Below are 24,690 nucleotides of genomic sequence, written 5' to 3'. Positions count from 1 at the left end.
TTATTTCAAGGTCTCATTATATAAGTGAAGCAGTTTGTAGTTATTAGGTAGAAGTTATTAGGTACAAAGACTGCAGCTCCTGTCTGTCCAGCTGTCTGAAATAGAACTAACAATATGCCTGTATAAACTAGCAACAATGTATGTTTTAGTGTTTTGTTGTACGCATTGTAAAAATATACAAGTCGTGACATACCTAAGGATGTGCCTGAAGAGATATCGGGAAGGACTGGAATCACCACCACCCTCACCTCCCCCCGGCTCTTTGTTTAACAAAGGCGTCTGGGACAGAATTGAAGAAGCTTTGAAGGGAATCAACATATCAATACGATAAGAGTACCGAGACATCTTGGAGACAGAAACAGCAGGATGGCGACTGACAAGATACCAAGTGAACTAACAAATTTCAGAATGTAATTAACAAATGCAAACCTCGGGTAAAATTGTAACCTGTAATACCCAACCAAAGGGGAGAGGGGAGGGGAAAACATATGGGAGAAAAGGTATAAAAACTGTAACATCATGTCTATAGGTGCGCTTCTGCCATCAGGGCGCCCGCCATTGCAATCGCGAATAAAAACTGCTTTTATCAGAGATACCGTCCTGACCAAAAATTATTGAGGATATTTCCAACAAAGTGTAGTGTTCAATTTATCCTGTGCACGTTGCCGACAGTGCTGCCAGCCTCCTCCTTGTCCCCCTGTGTTGTTTTGTCATCTCTGTACTATCACCAATTCATCACAAAGGCAACTGAACTCTCCGATGTCCACCCACCGGGTGACTTTGTCTTCGCTACTCTATGACTTCTAAATTAAATTGTCAAAACACATTTCCGAGAGAAATATCGTGAAGGGAAAAGTTCTTTACCCTTTTATCCCATCTTAGGAGGGAATCGGTTTGACTCGAAGAAAACGTCGGCTTCATTATCCCTCCTGCTCTCATATTTCTTCACTCAGCGGCGGCAGGAGAGAGTCAATAGGGAAGACTTGGCTGACATGATGTAGCATCCCACAGGAGTTGTCTCAATAAATTCTGAGAGGGCCCAGAAATGCTGGTGGGGGGGTGGGGAGAGAGAAGGAAGAGGGATCATTTTCACCTTCTTTATTCCTCCCACTCTTGGATGATTTAGAAGAGATGGTGGATCTGATGGAGGCTCCTCCTGCACCTGTTGGTTGGGGTGCGGCTCCTTGGGGTCCCTCCATCAGCACCAAGAGGAGCTGAGCTCAGGGCATGTGGAGGAGTCCTCAATGTAGGATACCCTCCCAAACCCCATAGGGCTGCCAGCATTATGGAGCAGCTCCAAAACTGCTCTAATTCACACCAAAGGAAAGCCCTGGTAGCACGGCCGGCTCCAGCACCCTCCGTATGGCTCCTGTAGGGCTGGTGTGGTGCTCAGTGCTGTGGGAGACTATGAAGCCCGATGTGATCAGACATTAAACAAAGGAAGCCATTCCTCCAAGTTAAAGATACGTTACTTTCCACCTTTTCCCATCCACACGCTGCTCTCTGGGCACGAAGTATAGGAAGCAAGCAGCGCACTGTGAGCTCATTCTTTCTGCTTAAACAATATTAACATAACAAACACATATTGTTCCTTTACTCTGCAAAGCAGGCGATGCCCCCCCCGTTTCAATGGGACATTTTTAAAGGCTCCCATTCCCCCGCCGTTCTGCATTAGCCATCACAGCCGAATTGCCTCTATTTGCACTTGGATGGCTCCATTTCGTCAAGCGCACGGGAGCCGCATTCAAAGCAGGAAAATAAAGCACGTTGAGCGGGGAGAGCTCTGATGCAGGAGGTGGATGCCCTGAATCACACAGAATCACAGAATCACAGAATGACCCGGGTTGGAAGGGACCTCAAGGACCATGTAGTTCCAACCCCCCTGCCTGGCAGGGCCACCAAACATACACCTTTACTAGATCAGGTTGCCCATGGCCCCGTCCAACCTGGCCTTGGACACCTCCAAGGACGGGGCATCCACAACCTCCCTGGGCAGCCTGTTCCAGGGCCTAACCACTCTCCTAGTGAAGAACTTCCCCCTAACATCCAACCTAAATCTTCCCTCTTTTAACTTAAAACCATTTCCCCGTGTCCTGCTATTGTCAGCCCTTTCCAAGAGTTTACTCCCCTCCTGGCAGTAAGTTCCCTTCAGGTATTGAAAGGCTGCAATGAGGTCACCCCGCAACCTTCTCTTCTCCAGGCTGAACAAACCCAACTCCCTCAGCCTGTCCTCATAGGGGAGGTGCTCCAGCCCCCTGATCATCTTCCTGTCCCTCCTCTGGACCCTTTCCAAAATCTCCATGTCTTTCTTGTACTGAGGGCTCCACACCTGGACACGGTACAACAGATGGGGCCTCACAAGAGCAGAGTAGAGAGGGACAATCACCTCCCTGCACAAAGCTCTTCTTTTCCTATTTATTCATGCATTTAGGCAGCGGTTTCAGTCCTACCCTTTAACGTTGCTTCTATGGCAGCGATGGGGTCAGCTGGGAGCAGAGGCCGAGCTCACTACGCCAGGACCCCCACCCATGTAGGAGCGATGTGATCCCCCCTGAGCCTTCCCATTCATACGGACCCATCGCAGCTTTAGGACCTGACAACCTTTAGGGTCTCAGGTTGCGGCCGCCCGGCACCACCTGCCGGCGGAACGAAGAACAGCGCCTCGCTTTACCGGCAGGGGGCGCTATAGCGGGCGGACTGCGGCGGGGAGGGGAATGTACTGCGGGCCTTCACTTCCGCCACCGAAAATAAAAACTCCAACTCCCAGCATGCACCGCGCCGCCACTCACTTCCGCTTCCGGCCTCCCCCCTTCCCTCAGCGCAGCGCCGGGCCCAGCCGTGCCGGTGTCGCGGGGTCCCCGCAGCTCCCACGGGCTGTTCGACTCCCGGGTCACCTTCATGGGCCGGCGGTAGCGAGGAGGGGCCCGGGGCCGTGCTGAGGCGTCGGCGGGGCTGGGAGGAGCGGGATAGACGGAGATGTTCGTGCAGGAGGAGAAGATCTTCGCGGGGAAGGTGCTGAGGCTGCAGGTGTGCACCATGGAGGGCAACGAGTGGCTGGAGGAGGTGCCCGAGGACACCACGGTGGAGAAGCTGAAGGAGCGATGCCTGAAGCACGTAAGGAAAGAGAGGATCGGGCTGAAAGCAGAGAGAAAATCACGGCCTGGGAGGGGCCTGAGCGGGGAACAGGGACGGAATGGAGGAGACAGCGGGGGGAGACAGAGAGAAAAGCGGCTCCTGGGGGTGTTTAGTCCGAATCCGGAGCCTGTTTTAGATCTTTGAGCTGGAAAATGAGCACGAACGAAAGACTCAACATGAGCCAGCAGTGCGCTCTGGCAGCCCGGAAAGCAAATGGGATCCTGGGCTCCATCAGGAGAGGGGTGGTCAGCAGGGATAGGGAGGTGATCGTCCCTCTCTACTCGGCTCTTGTGAGGCCCCATCTGTTGTACCGTGTCCAGGTGTGGAGCCCTCAGTACAAGAAAGACATGGAGATTTTGGAAAGGGTCCAGAGGAGGGACAGGAAGATGATCAGGGGGCTGGAGCACCTCCACTATGAGGACAGGCTGAGGGAGTTGGGTTTGTTCAGCCTGGAGAAGAGAAGGTTGTGGGGTGACCTCACTGCAGCCTTTCAATACCTGAAGGGAACTTACTCCCAGGAGGGGAGTAAACTCTTGGAAAGGGCTGACAATAGCAGGACACGGGGAAATGGTTTTAAGTTAAAAGAGGGAAGATTTAGGTTGGATGTTAGGGGGAAGTTCTTCACTAGGAGAGTGGTTAGGCCCTGGAACAGGCTGCCCAGGGAGGTTGTGGATGCCCCGTCCTTGGAGGTGTTCAAGACCAGGTTGGACGGGGCCCTGGGCAACCTGATCTAGTAAAGGTGTAAAGGTGTATGTTTGGTGGCCCTGCCAGGCAGGGGGGGTTGGAACTACATGATCCTTGAGGTCCCTTCCAACCCGGGTCATTCTATGATTCTATAGCACAGTGGGTTTCTATAGGGACACTGTAGGGCTGTTAATGGTCTTCCTGTGTTCAAAGCGCTGTAATCTTAATGGATGTGTCCAAAGGGGAAATCGGTGCTCGCTGTTTGCAAGAGGAAATGCTTAAAACACATGGAAGGTCTGTGAAAGTCGAGCTGGACAATGCACGGTTACTCCGTTACCGCTTATGTTTGTGGGTATTGAAGGTGAAAACAAATGGTTGCAAAAGTGCTGGGCTGAATTTCGAGCGCCGTGTGAAGCTGTTGCTGGTGCCAACCTTGGCTCTGCCCTCCTGGAATCAGCACCAGGCTGGGTCACAAAGTGCTGGGTGTGCTGCTGGGATTGGGGCAGCTTTCTGTATGGGAAAGCCAAGGGCCACTGCTCCCAGCTGGGTGTAAAATTGGATCGATTGTAACCTTTGAAGGGTCACACAAATGCTTAGGAATGGTGTTAGTAAAACAAAGTAACAGTGTGAGAAGCTGCGACATGCAACAACCTGAGCACTGGGAGTTGGGTGTCAGGATGACTTGCAACCCTGTTGCCCCCTGGTTGTTTTGTGCCCTGTGGTTGTTTCCTTCCAGTTAGAAGCCCTGGATACACAGCTCACAGTGCACTCCGCTCCTCTACAGCCTTGGTCTTTGTAAGTGCTTCTTGATTTGGGGATGAGAACTGTTGCAAATGGATTTGCTTTATTTGGGGTAGGTGTGATCCTTTCTGAAGCAAAATGAAGATGCAGTGCTCCCCACACTGTGACATTCCTGGAAGTGCTCCTGTATTGTCCCTGTTCAGTGCAGCTGAAGAATTAGACAAAGATGTAGGGTGGGGTAATGATTACATGCATATGTGCAGAGCTGAGAGGGCTTTAATTATCAGGAAACATAATTGAGTAGATGCTTGCATTGCAGCGCAAGTCGGAGCGGAAGACAATTGATAACTTGGCAAGATGTTTGATTTCATTCTCCCGTCTGCTTTGTGCTAATGATATGGATTTGCATAACCATTATGGATAATATATAGTTTTATGGAGGGGATAAATAGAAATGAAAAAATCATGACTCCTGATCACGGGTGAGTTGTGATGAATCCTGATGGCACCTTGAGATAATGTATGCAGCCATCTCTGCTCAGATGCTGATTAGTGTATTCTCTGAAGTCCTTGAAACCACTCTTTCAGTAGGTGAAGGGAGGCGATATCCATTAGGATGCCTAGTTTTGGATTAGGAAGGTGGGTGCTGTCCCTTTAGCATTTGAGTGCTTACTGATCTCTGTAGTGTCACTTTAGATGCAGTTTTTTCTCTCATAACTGATGAGGGGTTTTTCTGCTGTATCTGTTGACCTGTAACGAAGTAGTGGTGGTTGTACACCAGGAAACTGCTGCCTTCAGTTACACTGTCCAGTCTGTAAGTAAACGCCTGACAGCGTTGTTTTCTTTCCCAGTTATTTCTGTATGCAGATTTCACAACCAAAGCATTCTCATGGAGCAGTGCCTTTCCTCTGTGCCAGCCTGAGGTTGGTGTGCAGTGCAGCTGGCAGGATCGAGCCCCACACTCCCCTGTGGCTCCCATAAAAAATCCACTGGTCGTTTCAGAGCCAGGGTTGAGAAAGCTCAGTTTAACCGTGGCAACCCAAGCATAACTTACGTGTGTGTTTTCGTGACCCGTAAGCTGACACTTCAAGATCTGCTTTGGCTGAAGGTGCTGTGGGAAGTCCTGGTTCTAAACTTCAGTTGGAAGAGAACTGTAAGAACTGCTCCTTGCTGCGATTTGGTAGGACTTCTGCATTGTAGCCATGCACTTGAGATGCACAGATGTGATCTGTCTGAGCTTTTCATGCTCCTGTGCTTCTGTTCTCCTTTCTCTTAAGCTGCCTCGGTGTTTTCACTTGGCTTTTAAGGTGATTAAGGGTTGTCTTAGGAACAGAGGTGTGAGGTGCTGACTGTCAGAGCACAAGGATATGGAAGGTTCCTGGCCCGCTGTATGGTTTGCATACTTGAGGGATGCAGATTGTTTAAGCCACCCAATCTCATAATAAGTAGTGGCAGTGCGATGCTCTGTTGTCTTCTAAAAAAGCATCATGAATAAATAAAAATCTAAAAATAAACAACAGGCTTTGTGGTTTATCAGGATTCCAAGCTCTGCAAATAGCATTTAGCATCACCAGGACTTGCAGGTTCAGCAGTTGCTCAAGCATCTGCAAAAATAGGTTTCTCACCTGTGCGGTAGAGCAGCCTGCTGTGAATTCCTGTGTTAAAAGGAAATGCAAATATTTATTCTGGAAGCAAAACCATAAGACAACAGATCTTCTCCTTATGATCCTTCTGTAGGGAAAGCTGCAGGAGAGCTCATCTTCCAGCATGCTGTGCCTCTGCGTGGTGCCTGCAGGTGAGCCCCTGTGCCACAACCACCTCCCTCTGAGCAGGGAATTCCTTTCCTGTGGGTTATCAGCACTCTGCTCTCTTGGCAGGGTGGTTTTTTCAGCCAGACTTCAAAGCTTTGCGTATGATACAGGAATGCTGTGTGCTGTCAGGCGTTCTCAGTAAGCAGGGCTGTGTATCGAGGTCTGATTGCTCCAGGTGCCCATTCCAGGTGGTTTGCTGAGAGCTCGCAGAGGCACTGCTATGAAGATGGCCTTTCTGTATTCAGGGCATGTTAAAATAGGCAAAGATGTGCTGAGTATTTCACAAAGCATTCCCTGTGATACAGGTGCTGCTTACATCTACTTTACTGTTCTACGTGGTTGTCATGCAGTGGTTGAAAGAATGGGAGATAAGAACAGGTGATGGCAGGACTTTTCTTTTAGAACAGCATCATTATGAGTTCATAGAGTTGTAGGGACTCCAGTCTTTCACTTACACTTTGATGTCATTAGTAAATATTGTGACTGCACACACAGTGTGTATGCACAGCTTTGTGTGCCAGGGAGGAAGCAGCTGTTAGGTACGTGCAGCATCCTTTGCTCCCCCAAGTGGGTGCTTCCCAGATCCCAGTTCATCCTTTTTGGACTCTGAGGATCTGTAAAAAGTAGTATTTTGAGCTTGTTTGGAGGGATGTCCAACTGATGTACCCCTAGGTATAACTTATCAGATCAATTAGAGGAGCTACTCGCAGTTACTTCTAAGCTTTTATGCATTGTTTGGCTTTTGTTCAGCAGTTAATATGCAGAAGGATTAGTAAGAAGCTATTGTTATGCAAAGCAGGACTCAAACACTCACCTTAATCCTGCTGAGGCATCCCAGCAGCAAGGAAGTTCAGGTGAGGAACTGAAGGTTTGTGTTGAAAACAAGTGTAAGCTTTGGGGGTGATAAACCAAGGAACTAATAATCTCTCCAGCAGCTGCAATCAGAGCAGGGAAAGTGATGCTGGACTCCAAAAGGATTCCCTTGAAGGAAACTGTATTGCAACTAAATGCTACATTTGAAGCAAAGCACTGATATCATCGGGGCTTCTGGAAATGGCTTCCTTACCTGAAAGGTGGGGATGTTGCTCTACACACAGAAGTGGCTCAATAGAGAAGTGTTTTGAAAGAGGTGTCATTGAGAGCTGTTTTCTGTGAGCAGAGGAGGTGAGGTCAGTATTAAGTGTCCTATTTTGTGGTGAGAGCAGGAGCATCCATTTTGTGGTTTTGGTAGGTGGTTATTTTTAATTCTGCCTTTCTGGAATTGCATCCATTATGCTTTGTGTTCTTTTTTTCACCCAAACAAATTAGAAGTCTCTAGATGCACTGATGTAATGTTCTTGAAATCTATTGCAGTGGATCTGCAGCCATTCTTGTGTGAAGATGAGTCAGTTCAAGGTCTGCGTGAGCTCTTCTTAATTTTCTGGTGCAGTACTAAATACCAGGAGATTTAAACCCTTCAGTAAGGCCAAACTGTGGCACAAACGCTGGGGAATTTGTGCTTAATTACACCAACAGCATTGCATTTCAGCTTGTAGTTGTCTTAGGAGATCAGAATGGTCCGTTGTGTTGTTGGTAAGGTAAGATCAGTCTCTTTGTCCCAGCAAAACTCCTGAGCTGTAGGCAGAGAGTGTGTTTGGTAGCGGGGAGCAGTTCTCTATAGTCAAGTTTTTGTGCCTAGATGCATGAATATACCTCAGCTGCTTAATGCAGTTACAAAGCAAATCTCTGATGCTCATAATGGAAGCTAATGGGGATTCAAACTTGAATTTTTCGTGAATAAACATAACATATGATTTAGAATTGTAATAGAAAACAGAGCACAGTGTTAATATGTGGGGAAGATTAACCTATGCTGATCATTTATAGTTGGGAAGAAAAGCTGTGAAACTAACTTCTGTTCAGTGCTTTCAGCAAGAAGCCAGGATAGGGCTCCAGCACCAAGGCTTTGGCTTCAATCTGCACCTCAAAACAAGGCACAGAAACTGCTGCCTCCTTCTCAATCTAAGGTCAAGTACTCCAAACTCACTGCTGCCAGTTGCTTGTTTAGTCTGACAGTGTGTGTAAATAACAATTACTGGATGAAGCAGAGTCTCTCTGTTCTGTCACTAGCTACAAATGAGAAGTGTGCTGCGTTATTATAGTCCCCTCTCTGCAAAAACACTGATGCTTACTGTGGATTTCCACTCCTGCTTCATGATACTAATTGTTACTCCTCAGCTTCTCACGGAGAGTGAGTGACCTTTGTGATATGTTGCAGAACTGACACTACAGGGCCTACAGCTCCTTCCTCACTGTACTCACAGTCTCCATGGGCCTGAGTGTAGGACCAGGCTCTTGGAGTTTGAATTGTGGTGGAGATGTTGTGTTCTGCAGCAGTATTGATCTGCTCACGTAGGTAGGCTGTGTGTGCCCTTGAAGGGCTCATTTGGAATGAATGGGATGTAACATTAGGTCTTTGAAACTGATGTTTTAAAGTAAGATTTGTAGAGTATCCTCATCAGTTAAACTTAAATGTAGCCATTGATTTAACAGCATTGAGGAAGGAAAGCTAGAATCCTTCCTTAGTTGGTTATTCTTCCCAGCCAGGAGCTTGGATGTGCAGGCAGAAACCAATCCCATTACAGCATGATTCATCCCGCAGTTTCTTTAATAATTCACATTTTGTACACATATTTATCCCTGGTGTATTGTGCCATTACTGAAGCTGTTGGGAAGGTAGTAAATGGTGGCACAGTTTGCAGGTGGAGAATCTTAAGTGTGAAGTGCAGTGATTCATGCAATAGGTTTATTTCTGTCTTCTGACCTCCTGTATTTGTCTTCTGCAGTGTGTACCAGGGAGCCTGGAGGATCCAAAAACTGTGACACATCATAAGTTGATACATGCTACTTCTGAGAAGGTGCTAACAGATACAAAAACAGTGTTGGAGGAAAACATTCAAGACAGAGGTAAGATAGTTCTTTTTATCCCGCCAGCCTGGAAATGAGAAACTGAGTTACCATTTGTGACTATTTATTCTCTTTCCTTAGCTGTTCCTTTTAAGTGTCACACGGGATATAAAGAGTGTTCATTAAGTCAAAATGTTAAATTATTTTTCTCTCCTTTAAAGCAATGTTCAAACCCTCAGGGCAGCAGTTATCCTCTAAAATGATCCAAAAATAATTATCATGGCTTGAGTGTTTCAAGAAAGGCAGCCTGAAACGTTTCGGGCCTTTCTTGAGGTTTCCAGGTCAAGTAGGATGTTGTTTGTTGAAGCACATCTAAGTGTCACGGTTACATCCCATTCAATCCTTTCCAAGTGTAGGTCAGAATTCCCCACACTGTAGCAATACTGACTACAATATGAGGCATGTGTGAACTTTACAGATGGCATGGATTAATGTGAAACAAAAGAAAGCCTAAAGATGAGAGCTGTCAGGGATAGCTGGAGTCACTTTTTACTGGACAGCTTAAACTAATGGTCCCTTCTGGAAATAAAAGGCAGTGGTCCAGAAAGTGAGAAGCAGAACTGCTGTAGAATGGGATACTGCTTGAACCAGAAACTGCAGGGGTAGTATTCCTGTGCTTGTGCAGGTTGGAAAGCTGTTGCTGTGATCACGAGCAGTTTTGCCTTTCTCTTCCAAGGCAGTGTCACCTTCAGAGCAGGGCAGGAGCTGAGAGTTGCCATCTTAGGCAAGGGACAGCTTTTTTGCTGATTGGTGATGTATTATTTCTAGGCAAGGCACCAGCTCCTGCAGAGTTTTGAATTGCAGTTAGTAGCCACTGAGCAGTATTAAGCTGTCATGCGAATGTCTCCTTACTCCTTCTTCCCCTGTAATGTGTTCCACCTTTTAAGTGCCCGGCTGCTGTCAGGGAGGCAGGATGGCAGCCAACAGCTGACTGTGTGGGGCAGCCAAAAGTCAGCACGTGGATCTTTTCATGCTCTTGTCAGCTGGATAAGTGAGGGTTAACAGCCTTCGCCAGCTGCTGTTCTTGGCTGTTCTGTGCCAACAAAACTTGTTGCACAAAGCATGATTTGTTTGATTTTTACCCTCTTAATGTGATAGACTAAAAACTGAGTGTCAGGCTCTGTCTGGCTGAAGGACTGCAGATGCTGCACCAGCCTGTTCTGGGCTCTAAGCAGTGAGTATCCACTCTGAGAACCCACATGGTAATAACTGAGGTGCTACAACAGTAGAATTAATAGAAAATTCATCTCTAGGAAAGCTTGAATTCATTATTTATATTGCAAGAGCTGGTTTTACGTCATCAATATCGTTCTCTTTCTAGATGTCTTGCTCTTAATAAAGAAACGTGCTCCACCTCCGCTCCCCAAAATGGCAGATGTGTCTGCAGAGGAGAAAGTGAGTATGAAAAGATTTCTTGACTTGTCCAATTTGATTAACAGCTTTATTAATGAGCTGCAGAAATACTGTTGTGGTGTATTCTTTGTGTAGAGACAAATACACCCAGTTAAACAGGAAGGTAAATACTTAATCCTCCTTCCAAACTTTGAAGAGTTATTTTACGTGTTTTAACTTGGATTGTGAGAATATGTGCTGCAGAGTAAGATGTGCAGATGCACTCTGTGCAAGTGGTGTGGATTTCATCTTTGAAAAGAATGTTTAGTAACTGTATAGCAAGTGCCTTACTGAATCTCTTTTGAAAACTTCATAGAAATCTGTTAGTTTGCCTGATGCCGTGTTCTGTCTTTAGTAATGTCTGGCTTGTCACCCCCTAATGAGGCCTGGAGCTTTGTCCCCATGCTATTCTTGTTTGTTTTCTTTAACTCAGAATGTAGTTGTTACTGAGGGTCAATGATATGCAGGATGACATTCAGACACAAGTGGTACTGCAGTGGGTGTTACTGTGTAAACACTTTGAGCAATACTTGTGCCTAACGCTGTGAATTCCTGGGTCTGTCTGCCTTCTCCTTGCACAGCTTTGTTTTCTCTTGCTTCCTGTAGGTATTGGTGTATGTCTCTGTATCCATTCCTGTAGGTATTGGTGTATGTCTCTATCTCCATTATGGCCTTGCTGTGCAGAATGTCACCATAAGAGCCTAAGATATAAGACTGTGAAATATTTATGTTTGTACCCCTGCTATGTTTTGTCCTGGACTATTAGCATGTACTGAATATCAGAGGCACTGTATATCTCTGCATGATACTTGTAAGCAATAAAGCACTTCCAGTGTGAAGCAGTTAAGTGTTAGTCTGTTCACAGTATTGATATATCCCTTGGCAAAGCCTGGATATGAAGAGAGTGTGCTCTGAGCAGACAGAATAGAGTACGGTCCTGGGAATTGAGGCCCTCCAAGTTCTCTCCATGTTTGTGGCACATCACTTTTCCTCTTTATGCTGGAATTTCCCCACATTTAAATAACAGATATAGATACAAGGACTGAAAGAGGGACAACCCAGACAGGTCCTGTTTTGCTCTATAATTGCAAAGTGACGTTAGTGCTATTAATCCATTGTATTGCTAGGCTGCTGTTTCTTAGTTGCAAGTGACAGAGCACTGCTTGATGCTTTGGTAAAAAAAATATGAAACTGCTCTCAGCAATGCTATGTTCTTTGTTCTGTGGATAATGGGTTATGAAACCTGACCATGTTTCCCATCCTTCAGAGGAAACAAGAGCAGAAAGCTCCCGATAAGGATGCTATTCTCAAAGCAACTGCAAATCTGCCCTCTCGCAATGCAGATCGCACTGTGGCCCAGCACAACATGAGGGATGTAAGTATTAGACTTGACTTTAACTCACACACTAGTAGCCGAGTAGACTTTTATCTTATATAGTCTTTTCCATATGGATGTGGTTTCTCTGTGAGGGAAATTGAAGTGTGTATAGTGTATATGAAAGTAGATAATGTAATCTGTGTGTAAACCCTGAGTTACTTAGTGATTATGAAATGCTGCACTAAATTATGATTTAAAATGTTTTATTTCTCCCTGGGAAAGCCGCAGTAAACTCTCTGAAGATCTGGCAAACGTGCAGTTCAGTTTCAATCTTGAATAGTTCACATTTTTACAGTGTTTTCTCTGCCATGGCTTTGAAGAGACATTAGTCACTAATTTTGGCCTCAGTAGTCAACTGCTGTCTGCGATGCTTCCAGCTGCATCTTCAGCAGTGTGGGGGCTACCTGTTCTCTTCTGATATTAACAGCTTCTCTATTAATATTTAATGATATCTGGTAACCTCCTACCTAAATGTTTTGACAGTTTCCTTTTTTACAGTTCCAGACAGAGCTCCGGAAGATCTTAGTTTCCCTCATTGAAGTTGCACAGAAGTTACTAGCACTGAACCCCGATGCAGTTGAACTATTTAAGAAGGCAAATGGTATGAACATATCTTTATAGTTCTTAGCTCAGTCCCAGGAACTTATTTTCTTACATGGCAGAAGAGTAAACTTGCAGAATTAAGTCCAAACTTCAACGTAGTAACAGAGCTGCCAATGACTTTGTGGCCAAGTTTTCAACTTGTGGTGTAGGGGATTTATAAGGTCCCTTTGGGATAGATGAGAAGTTCCATTTAAAAATAAAATCATCAGCAGTGAAATAATTAGAGAACTTTGTAAGAGCTGGTGAAGAATAGTTGGAAATGTATGAGGAAACAATAAAATGGGGAGAAATTTGAGCTGTTGATTCAGTCTGTGTGGAAACAACCTTAACATCTGCTAGGGCTGGATCCAGATTACTTTCTGGACTACTGATAAATTTCAATGGATCTCCCATATGTTTAATTACGTGGACACGTAGCCATGAGAGTTTGCTGTCTGTTGTTTGAGATCTTGAATGTATCTGGAATAAGTCTTTGTCCTGGAAGAATCTGTCTGAGCCTGATCAAGCTGAGTACAGCAAATTACATGATGAGATAGCGAATTCTGGACAGAAACAAAAGCAGGGATGGAAGAGAAGAATGGGGTTTGAACTTAACACATGCTATTCCATTGAGAAAGGGTTTTATTTTAGCTTGAAGTTAGTCTCAACATTGTTTTGTTTGTGTATGTGTAGCCATGCTGGATGAGGATGAGGAAGACAGAGTGGATGAGATAGCTCTGCGGCAACTTACAGAAATGGGGTTTCCAGAGAGCAGAGCTGTCAAAGCCCTTCGATTAAATCAGTAAGTGTACTTGGCATGCTGCCTGTAAATTACTTGGTATGGTTAAAAAAAGAAAAAAAAAAAAAACCAATCTTTTTTTGTTTGAGGGAAATCTCCTTATGTGGGTCACCTAGAAGTAGCAAAAAGCATTGGCTCAAGGAAGAGTGAAGAGTGCTGCCTCAGGCAACCTGCAGGTGCAGCTGGCACAGGAAAGGGGAAGCTATGTTGTACTTGCTCTGGAAAGAAGTCAGTCTGCAGTTCCTAAGGCTGTCAAGCTCTCACTGTTTCCAAGTATTAAACTCGCATCTTCTGCTCTAAAACTTTACAGGGGAAAAAATAAAAAGCAAGCTAAGCCCATCCAGACTGGTTTGTCAACTGTAGCAAAATACTTTATGCTGATCTTTTAAATAAAGCATCCCAAGAGTATTACAAAGCCCAGATAGCAACTGTAGAGCAGTAGGAGGTATTATCATTCTTCTTGTGCTGTAAGAAGTAGTTGTGTTGCCTCACTTCTGAGATGGGTTTCTTGTGTTATTCACAAAAATGTTTAATGATGTCAAATCCACATAATAGTCCTTCTTTTTCAGTAGCTCTCCTTTGGTCTTTGAAGGACTTTCTCCCTCAATATCCTCCATCTTTCCTGTTGTAACTGAAAAGCCACATAGGCAAGGGGTTCTCTTTCCTTTTTAAGAACATCTAATTACCACATGGCCAAATGAAATTGCACTTTCAGTTGCTCCATTACCTTTTTTTCCTATCAATTCATTGGGAAGGCATGTGCTGGATCTCTCCCATGTTATCTTAGGTTGAACACTTACAGTCAGTTGCCTGTGTCAAATTTTGTTCTTACTCAAGATGTATAGTGCATGTGTAACGTTTGTCCCACTTTCTTCCATTGCTAATGGCATTCCTTTATCACTAGATAGATCTCCCTAAGATGCAACAGAATAGCTTCTCTCTGAGATGTGATTCTGTTTGGAACATGCTTTGCAGTTTTGTCAGCAGTTGCAAGTAGTCAGTGTATGTTTGTTGTGAAATAGAGCTGATACTATGGAGAATAAGATGTCTCCCTGTGAAGTGGCCTTTAAAACCTGAGTTGCAACTGTCCAGGTTGTCACTCCTCTGTCATCCTGGCTTCAGAGATTATTGTGTGGCTCTGAGTGCATGTAGAATTAAAGTGCTTCGAAATTTGCTTCAATACTTTGTGTGACCATTCACGTAATAATTAATCAGCTAGTCAAGATACCACAGGAACAAATACAAAGCAAAAACATGTGGGCGGTGCTGCTCTATATCTGGAGTGTTCCTCATCCCTTTGTTTTGATTTTCTTTTCAGTATGTCAGTGACGCAGGCCATGGAGTGGTTGATAGAACATGCAGATGACCCTGCAGTGGATGCTCCGCTGCCAGGTCAGACTCCATCTGAAGCAGCAGCTGAAGCTGGTGCATCCTCTGCTGAAGCAACTGCAGGTCCGAGTTCAGAAGCAGGTGGGGAAGAAGCCAAAGATGAGCTGACTGAAATATTTAAGAAGATACGAAGGAAAAGAGAGTTTCGCCCAGATCCGCGGGTATGTGTTCCTTATCTCACTGTTCCTTTGCGTTGAAAGGGGCCACATGGACACCATGGAATCCAAATAAATGTTTAGTTGTCAACAAAGTGAAGCATATGTTTGAATGTATATTGTGCTGACTTGACAGTATTAGTGATATATATTCCATATATTGACTCTAGTAGTGCAAGTCTTTAGGAACTGCTTAAATTCAGATTGCTGAAAGGGATATTCCCCAGTTAATGCACTGCTGTCTCAGGTAACAGCATCTAAATTACTGACACTTACTTTACACTTGAAAATTAACTGATACTCCTGATATAAATTGCCAGACTCCTGGCATTGCTTTTTGTGATTGGGTTGAAGGTTCATTTGCTGTAGAGAAGGACAGAAAAGCATTATTGTGTTTCAGCGACAAGGAAAAGTATCACCAGCTGATAAGTCTTTTAAGTCTTGCATCATCTGCAGAAATTACCCTTTTTTGATAACATTATATTAGCTGAAATGAGAAGATGTGCTGCTGTCACACTGTAAACTCACCAGGAGGTGCTCTTTAGAATCCACCACTTGGCTTTTATTAATAGGTGTTTTTTGTGATTCTAAGTCAAGAGCTGCAAATATTGTATTTAATGACCCGAGGACAATTTCCGGGTGCACTTGTGGAAATAGATAATACATACTAACAACATAATAAAGCCAGGAAGTGAAATTAAATCCAGGGAATAAGGCTACAAATGGATGAGGTCGGTCTTGGAGCTTCTGGAGCTTAATCAGTCAGTGAGACATCAGCAAAAGCTTTGCGATGTGAGAGAAGTTTAAATATATTTATCTTGCTCATTCCCACACCAGGTGCCTGCTCCTTGCCTCATATTCATCTTTTATTACTGAGAATAGGAACTGCCTTCAGTCTTCCTTTTACTGTTTATTCCACTTTCTTTATAAAGACACTTCTGATGTACAGTGTTTGAAAACCTTGTAGTAAAGTTTACTTAGTGGTCTGCAAATGGAAGCAGTTGAGTTTTTGCCCCACAAAAGGCTCCTGCGCAGAAGGTGAAGCATTTGGTTGTTCTCATCTGTTTTAAACATTTATTAATCTGTGCAAATCTTATAGGCTGTCATCGCCCTAATGGAGATGGGATTTGATGAAAAAGAAGTGGTAGATGCACTCAGAGTAAACAACAACCAGCAAAATGCAGCCGTGAGTACAGTGTCATTTCTTTTCCTTGTTGCTGTCATAGTCTGTTCAGCTGGTTATTTTCACTGTAGAATTGGCTGATCTTCTTACTGGGGATGAAGTGACCAATCATGAAATCTGTTGTGCTTGATGCTTTCTTTCAGTGCGAATGGCTGCTGGGAGACAGAAAGCCTTCTCCAGAGGACTTAGATAAGGGAATTGACACAAACAGCCCTCTCTTCCAAGCCATCTTAGAAAACCCAGTGGTACAGTTAGGGTTAACCAACCCTAAAACTCTACTAGGTAAGTCCTGGTTGCGTTCCAGCTAAATATATTCCATCTGCAGTTCCTAGCAAATAGGATAGAGACAGGATGATGACAACACATACTGTGAAGTGAGTGCAGCTCTGTACCATTTTTCTGATGATCAGCAGCTTATTTCATTTTGCAACTCAGCTGTAACCTGAACAGAGCTTGGGATGGCCCAGAAATGGTGCTAATTTCTTAGGCTACTAATTCACACTTGCTGAACTCAGAGCGTTAATAGCTGCTGGCTGCAATGCTTTTGTGGTTTTAGGAGACCTTTTGTGGTGCTCCCTTTGGCTGTGAAAAATAAAAAGCAGGAATGTCTATTTAGAACCCTGATGGCTTCACAGATAAAACAAGGCTGTCTCCTGCTGTACAGCTTACTGTGTGTTTTGCTCTGATCGCTGGAATGGAAGGTAATTAGTGTAACCAAACAAGAAGTCAGAACAGAGGCTTTGCCTATCAAAATTCAGATAACACTTGTGAAAATATGTTTTCCCCTTCTTGAGTATCAACTCTGTGATAAAGTCTGTGTTTTTGTTCATATTTGCTGTGAGCACAGCAAGGACTCAACTGATAAAACCAATGGTGAAATGCAGATCTCTTATGTGTTGGCCTCTCTGGTGCTGGAGGACAATGCAGAAGAATGACAACAGCAGTGTTGTATGTATAAAATCTTGCATTTAGATTTTGGCTTCAAACTTGATTCAAAACTGTGTTTTGAATTGAAGGGTGTATACATGGCTTTTTCAGGAGAGCTTTTTAAGATGCTATTTTAAATGTAATTAGGAGTGTTTGCAAGACTTTAAATAATGCAAGAGCAGAACCTTCCCACTCTCATTTCTGAACAAATGGTCTCCTTATTTCCAAAGACGGTTCCACTCTTCAGCTCAGAATATAAATAGAAAATGAAATGTCACTATATGTGCTTGTAAAACTTATATGAACCTCAGTGAATGTATTCGAAATGATACATAAGCAAATTGCTTATGCCATAGATTTTAACATTAAATGTTTGTATTTAATTAGATAGCTAAGGAATGTTGATAAATGTTTAGTTTTAAGCTCTTGAGTCTATGTAAAAGAAGACAGTTGAAGTGGTGAAAGGTGAGATCTGTACGTTATTCTGGGCTTTGCTGCAAGCATGCAGTGTGACCTTGTGCAAGGTGTTAATGATGAGCCCTTCAGAGGGCCTGGGTGCTTATGGCTCCCACTAAGGTCACTTAGAGTTTTGTACACTAATGCTCCTGGAAAGGTTCAGGCTGGCACCCTGTTGCTGGACTGCCGGGTTCTTCTAACACTGACCTTTTGGTGACTTCTGAATAGGTCAGATATGCAACTGCTTTTTTCTGTCCTGTTCCGTAATGACTGCTCCAATGTCTGCTAGTCTGGCTCAGTGTCATGAGGTTATAAATTATTGCCTGGATCATTCTTTTGCCAAATTTGTGACTTAGCTCTTGCGCTAAATGTCTGGTTCCCTCAAAATAAAGAGAAAAGGGGAAACTAGCATGTAAAAAAGAAAAGAGAACAAAGCCAAACTAACTTAGTGTAAAAACAGCTGTCCATAGAAAGGAAACTTAACAAATTCTTCTGCCCAAATGTCCCAGTTCTGAGATGGACGTTTAGATCCCAGTTACGTGGTGTGTTACCTGCTACTGTAGCCAGTGTAAACAGAGAAACCCTGCCCAGCCCTCTCAATACAGCACTAGAGGCTACTGCAGCCATATCCCTCCCTAAGGAGTGACTGAGGCACAATCTCTGGCATGTAGGCAGCAACCTCCTTTTCTCCTGGGGTACATCGGTCTGAAGAATGTTATTACCTTAAGTTTTATAATGGAAAAGTTCTGTCTGTGGACTTTTGCAAAGTGGGTAGCTCTTCAAACCCATGTCACTGAGGTTATGTAAGGTGGGCTGTAATCCAGACTAAGTGTTTGATCAGCCTCTTCCTGCAATAAATGTAATGCTGAGCAGTGAGGAAAGCGTAACAGCATGTAGCACCCCAGTCTGGAAATGCAGGACAACAAATGGTAACCATGTGATGGATTCTCACCATTTTGAGGGGCTGCTTGCCTTGGATAAGCTGTAAGTATTTCTAACCTTCCTGTTGTTGACGCATCCCAAGCACTGAAGCGTATGCTGCTAGAAGACCAATAATGTACAACGATTTCCTTCTCTTGGCAGCCTTTGAAGATATGCTTGAAAACCCCTTGAACAGCACTCAGTGGATGAACGATCCAGAAACTGGGCCTGTCATGCTACAGATCTCTCGAATCTTCCAGACGCTGAATCGCACGTAGAGGGGAATGCCAGACCACTGTGCCACTTCCTGCTGTCCCTTGTGTCACCTTCTCAATGGGGAGGGTGCATGGATTGTTTGGGGAGGGGGGGAGGGATGCTGTCTGAGTAGGGGTCTCACACGAGAGCTTATGTAGTTATGGCCAGCTGAAGTTAATTGCCTTGTGAATTTAGTGTTAGTGGAAGAGGTTTGAAGACTTGTGTATGTTTTCAGGTGTTAGGTTAAAAATAAAGTATATCAAAAAAATAGGAAAAGGTTTTGTGAAAACAATTAAGAATCTGCTCGTCAGAAAGAAATATGATATTGCTTGTTAAAAAAAGGCCCGTTACAGTAGTTTTCTAGCCAGTTTTACTAGCACCTGGCTAGTGTTTACAAAAGGTCACTGACCTCTAGCATAGGACATTAATCATCTCCATGCAGTATTAATTTATGGCTATATCAAATTATGAAATGCTTTTTAAAATTGATTCTTAGGAACTATTTTTTAAAAGTCCAAATACTGGGAGAGCGAGCACATTTCTATCCAGGCTTGTTCGTCTTGCATTATAATTCAAAGAGAATAATTCATAGATGGAATTCATTTAATAAATAGCATTACTTTTTCCTATTTATTTTCTGCGTTAGTGTTCTTCCAGTCCGATGGTAGTTACACTTCTCAGAGGTTGTCAGCTATGTTAGAGATGCAGTATCTCCTTCACGGCAGAACTTTACACCACCACTTGGATTCTCCAGCAGGCTGCAGTTCATAAGGTCACCCTATGCCATATCTTAGTGCAGGAAGGATATCTTCACATGGTGGGTTGTGAGGTTTTTTTCCATCTTTCTGTGCACGGTTTTGCAAAGGGGAGCTTGTATTGTTGACTGTTTCAAACTGTTTACAAAATAGCAACTCATTTGCATGGGTTTTCCCTGAATGGTGATCTGCAAAGAAGCAGAAACACTTTGGGTTTTATATATTGTTTTTAACGTACTTAAAAGCACGCTCGAAACTAATTGCTTTGAGATAGAAGTGGTTATCCTTGACACTTTCTCTTTGGAAATATCAAGAAAGTCAGGCTGTGTCACTCCTAGTTTTGTTGGAAGGCTGACTGGAGGTTTCAGGCAGGTGCCATGAGCTCTTAAGAAAAGAACTCATTGGTGAATATTCAGTTGGATTCTTGTGATTGGACCATGCAGGCTTTTGTTTCCAAGGTAGTGAAACACAGCTGACATCTGTCACAATCCCTGCTGCTGCTTGTGTTTCGTAGCCTTTTCTTTTTGAAAGGTGTCTGTCAAATAGATCCCGAGTAGCTCTGCCAAGTTCCTTTCTAAGTGTATGTTTTTACATAGCTGTGTTTTGGTTTTAGAAAGGAAAATGCTACAAGATGCAACCTGAAACTCTATGACAAGTTTTAGCCTGAACTTGGCACCTCATCTGTGCTATTGTGCAGTCGAGGCACTGAAGTTGCCAATTTCTCATAATTAATATGAAGGGTGGGGAAACAAAACAGCTTTTAGAGATTTTTATCTTGACTAACTATCCCAGAATTTTTTGTTGTTGTTACCTGTAGTTTCATGTTAAGCTTTACAGTTCACAACTGCTGAAATATTGAACTTTTGTGTTTAGCAATTCCAGGGTTTATAGAGGTGTTGGGTCAGATTGGTTGTTCCAACACCCAGCTGCTCCTGGGACTGTCTGCTGCCACTGACAAGGCAATGTGGGTGATGAATTTGAGCAGGCTCTCCAATCTTCACACGGTTGAAGCTGAATGCTGTCTGACCTCCTTCACAGGTGCAGAGTGGCTCCTTCAAAACATGAAGCTTCTGCTACTTGTGCATTTCTGCAGAGTGTGGTACTGCCAGGATCTGCTGCTGAACTTGTTGTCTCTGTGTCAGTTTGGTAGGAGTGGTAAAAGTTATCAGAGCAATACTCCATTGGTGTGCCAGAACAGTCAGAGCCACTGCCGGCTTCTAAGGAAGAAAGAAGGAAAACAAGGCATGCATGTGTAATAGATGAAGGTACGGATGCCAGGGTTCAACAACATAACTTAGAGCTGTAGCAGCAATTAGAAACTGTATGGATAAAGGAATGCTGCATCTTTAAAATGCGTGAAGGCTTGAGAATATGTGGTTGTTTCTTGCTTTGCTTATTTCAGAGCTCAAAGCTGATGTAGCTGAAGTGTTGGAGATGTTAAGTTTCCAGTGGCCAGTCTCTGAAAGAGGCCAGAATTGAGGAGGTGTGATGTTTGCAGCAAGGCTTAAGAGTTGAACTAAATGAAACCAAAACTGCCCTTAAGGTTGGACAAACCCTTTGAGGAGCTGATCAAGACACCAGTATTGTTCTGTGGGTATGAATTAATAGCAGACTTAGGGAGCTGTGTGTCCCTGTGGCACCTGGGTGTGTTGCTGCTTGACTAGTTACCGGTGGGAGGATGGATGCTAAGTTCATTATGCTTGCAGAAGCATTGATTTATCCCAATTTTTACCAAACCTGCAAAAATCTTGAATGATCACTGCTTGTTAGTCAGAATATGTGTAGTCAGGTCTCCAGGCCAGAGGAGTCTCTGTGTTAAGAAAGCTTCCTGGGCACAAACCTTCCTTTTCCGTGGCCAAAGGTTAACAGGCTGATAGATCTGCTCTGTAAGAAAGGGAGAGGTCCCTGAGCATATTGGAATATAAGTTTTTGTTTTAATAAAAAGTTAATTTTGTGAAGAAATACTCCTGGGAGTAAGGATTTACTACTCCTGGGAATAAGGATTTACAGGTTCAGGTCCTGTGTTTGCATCTCTGGTGTTCACACTGTGACTAGTAAAGATATGCCATGTGTAAGTGTCTCATAACATGGCCAAAGGAACATTTGGAAGCCTGTGAAATTGAGAAGTAAGGAAATGAAACAGGAGGTGGTTCTTGTAATGCAGTGTCTGTTCCTTATAACTCTTGTAGCTCTTTGCCCTATCCATTGATCAAGACAATCTTCTGCCTTTTGATATTCCATGACTCTTGAAATCTAGCTAGCTATTTATTTAAATGTATATAATTTATAATTTTGTCATCAAAACACTGATTTTTTTTTAATAGAGATGTACTATATGGAAGTTTGTTCTCAGGGCTTCGTCTTCATATACTCAGTGGGGGGGTGCACTTAAAGGGATGTATTCAGATGAAATGCCAGCAGCCACTTTGCAGCTTGGACCTTGGTTAGTTGTAACCTGTGAGACTGAGATGGCATAACGCTCCTGTTAAACCTCTAGGTACAGTCCAAAGAAAATGCCATTCTTTTCTCTCTGTGTGAGCAGTGACATGAGTCTTCCTTTAGGACTGCTGCATCACTGCATGGGAATGGCTGCACCAGATTATCCACCCCTTTCACAGTCTGATCTTTACCACCATTTCAAGGACACCTTCTAGAGATGGATGTTCATATCCAAGACACTCGGGGGGTTATGGTAATCCTTTGTAGTTGAGACTGTTAGTTCCGTTTGACATTCAGCAGTTCACACGCTGAGGACCTCGAATATATTTTGCAAGTTGTTTAAATAAGCATTGCACCAAATGAATGTATTATAACACTGTCAGCAGATGTTGCCTGTGGGCGAGATATGGAGGTTCCCAGTGACTTCAGCAGAAATTTTCTTGAAGTAGAGTGAGTGTTTCATCCAAAGTTATCCCCCATTTTTCTACTTTCAGTAAGTAGCGTTTTAATTAACTGTCAGAATAGCAGCACTTGGAGTTGGGTCTTTCCATCTAGTTGTAAGTCATTGTGCTTTGAGGCATAAGCAGACCACTGACTGTGTCCTCTCCTCTGGGACAATTGTTTTGCTGTAAGAATTAGGACAGGTTGGCAAGCAGTGTACATTGTGTCTATGTGAATGTTTTCTCATGGAGGTTGTTCTCAGCTGCGTCCTGATATCTAGGTATAACAAAAGGGGGTTTGAAGGGCCTTTTCCCTAAAGATCTTCGATACAGATCCCGTTTGCAGCATGTGAACTTCAGTGAATACAGATGCATTCAATTCTTTCTGAATTTAAATAGAGTTTTATATCATGTTCTGGGGAGAGGGAAGAAGTTGAATCATGTTTTAAATGTAGCCCCACCAAACAAAGGGTCTTTGCAGTGGGTAACAGAGGCCTGTAGAGATCCTTCATTTGCAAGTTTTTATCATAGTTTAACAGCCTGTACAAGAATGTGATTTGCCATTCTGCCCTTAACCACAAAGCAGCACCAGTAAAACTCTTCTGCAAGGTACTGACTTGAGCATTTTTCATTTCACCCGTGTATAAAACCATGAGATATGGCATCTGATAAGTTTTACATGAAGCTGACACTGGTGTGTGGCATGCACAGCTGTTTCTAAGATGTAACGTTACTTTTCTGAAGCTTAACTAGGGTGGACATCACTGAGCCTGTGGAATTCGGGGTTCATTCTGGACACGCTGATGTGGGTCATTGACTTCTCCGTGGCTGAGGAGCCCAGCAGCAGCTTTGCTTCAATACAGAGCCCTTCAAACAGCAAGTAAGAATTGCTACTGACTTGTTTTTCATCTGAATGTTTGCTGTTGTCTATTGAAATATTAGAGGTTATTGAGGTCAATAGCTAAGCCAGACCTGTTCAGATTGGAACAGTTATATACCTTTAGCATGTGGAGAAGTCATACCCATGAGCAAGACTAGAATGAATGCTGAGTCTTTAAGCCTGCTCACACATACACACTAAAGACACTGATGTTATGTGTGCTGTAAATTTATAACATAACTTAAAAATAAAGGTTTTTTGATTTATTACAAGGTGTTCTGAAACATCATTTTTAGGAGTAGCAAAGATGTCTGAACTATTTGGATCCATTTCTCCCTTTACCTGCTGACTGCTGGAGTTGTTTCTTAGGAAATAAGGTCCTTTGGTAGCTGACCAGTAACCCTGTAACAAAACTTGAGTGGCAAACGGTGATTCAGTTACAGTTCTTGCATCTGGAAACCATTTCTCCATTGCCCAGGACAAAGTTGCATTGGTAGGTTTCACTGTGAGCTGTGTGAGACAGGATTTGGTGCTCCCCTGTGATGGACTGATGTTACCTAAGAGGGGTTTACCTTGAATGTCATTGAAGAAAATGCTTCCAATTCATCAGTCTTCAACAGGGGAACCCTCATTGAAGAAAACAGCTTGAGCAAATAGCAGCTGTCAGTGTAGTGGGAAGCAGCACGCAGCTAAACCAAAGAGCTCCCACTTGTGCCAGTGCTGCTGCTGGCTATCTGGCACCATGCTGGGAAGCGCCTGCAAGCCATGCCCGTGTGTGTGTGCAGTTACCTTGGAGGCGATTGAGTAAGAGTGTAAATGCATGAGGTTTTCCTCTGAAGAATAGGTGGGGTTATTAGCATTTTTACATAATGTTCGGAGCAAGGAAGAGCACCTGCCAGCAGCTGGTTGGTTTAGCACACGTTGCAGCTGCTAGTGAGACATCTAGAGTAATTTTCATTGCAACCTGTGGAAGGTGGAGGGTTAGAGCACAAGAAATCCTAGTGCTTGTTATTCCACGCAGGTTTCTGAATGCAGTGTTATTAATTGCAGGTGTTCTCTTGGTGTCACGTGGCCCAGAGCCGAGATTCCCTTTAATGCACAGCAGGAGGCTGAGGACAGTTCAAAGGGCAGCTCTCTCCATAACTTCAAATTAAAACGAAAACAAATAAAACACTGCAAACAGCCCATGGTATATCATTAGATAATGGTACTTCAACACCTGAACAGGTACAGCAGGTCTAGGCAGAAATCCACACCTTAAAAAATGAAGAAGTGCCTGCCATGTCAGCAACAGGACGGCTGGTAATGGCACGGTGATTGTCAGTGCTGGACACGAGCCATGCTCAGCACACAGACACTGCTGGTGCTTTTCAGCAGTGATGCAGGGAAGGGCTCATCACTGTTCTGCCCCCCAGGTCACCT

General features: G+C 43.9%; 1 protein-coding gene across 2 annotated transcripts; it reads left to right on the top strand.

Annotated features, from left to right (window-relative positions):
• The first annotated feature begins 2,812 nt into the window (after positions 1-2,812).
• Positions 2,813-23,540, top strand: UBAC1 (UBA domain containing 1). 2 transcript variants are annotated; one of them, XM_015878906.3, is made up of 10 exons: positions 2,813-3,114; positions 9,197-9,317; positions 10,639-10,712; positions 11,977-12,084; positions 12,586-12,688; positions 13,363-13,471; positions 14,787-15,018; positions 16,112-16,198; positions 16,339-16,477; positions 18,662-23,540. In XM_015878906.3, the coding sequence occupies exons 1-10, from the start codon at positions 2,977-2,979 to the stop codon at positions 18,775-18,777; spliced, it is 1,227 nt and encodes a 408-aa protein (XP_015734392.1). In that variant the 5' UTR covers positions 2,813-2,976; the 3' UTR covers positions 18,778-23,540. The 2 variants fall into 2 exon arrangements, with proteins under 2 accessions (XP_015734392.1, XP_085377288.1); XM_085521162.1 differs by having other exon boundaries at positions 12,571-12,688.
• Positions 23,541-24,690: the final 1,150 nt, after the last annotated feature.

The sequence above is a fragment of the Coturnix japonica genome, chromosome 21, assembly GCF_054131305.1.
Source record: "Coturnix japonica strain WE chromosome 21, WE-NBRP24, whole genome shotgun sequence".
NCBI lineage: Eukaryota > Metazoa > Chordata > Aves > Galliformes > Phasianidae > Coturnix > Coturnix japonica.
The sequence above is the reverse complement of the archived record's forward strand: the minus strand, read 5'-3'. Positions and strand labels throughout refer to the sequence as shown.

Excerpts from the sequence above, each read along its gene's own strand:
- UBAC1 (XM_085521162.1), top strand. The coding sequence starts at position 2,977 with ATGTTCGTGCAGGAGGAGAAGATCTTCGCGGGGAAGGTGCTGAGGCTG. Across the intron at positions 9,318-10,638 it reads GGAAAACATTCAAGACAGAG|ATGTCTTGCTCTTAATAAAG; the intron begins GTAAGATAGTTC and ends TTCTCTTTCTAG. Across the intron at positions 12,085-12,570 it reads CCCAGCACAACATGAGGGAT|TTTCCTTTTTTACAGTTCCA; the intron begins GTAAGTATTAGA and ends ATGTTTTGACAG.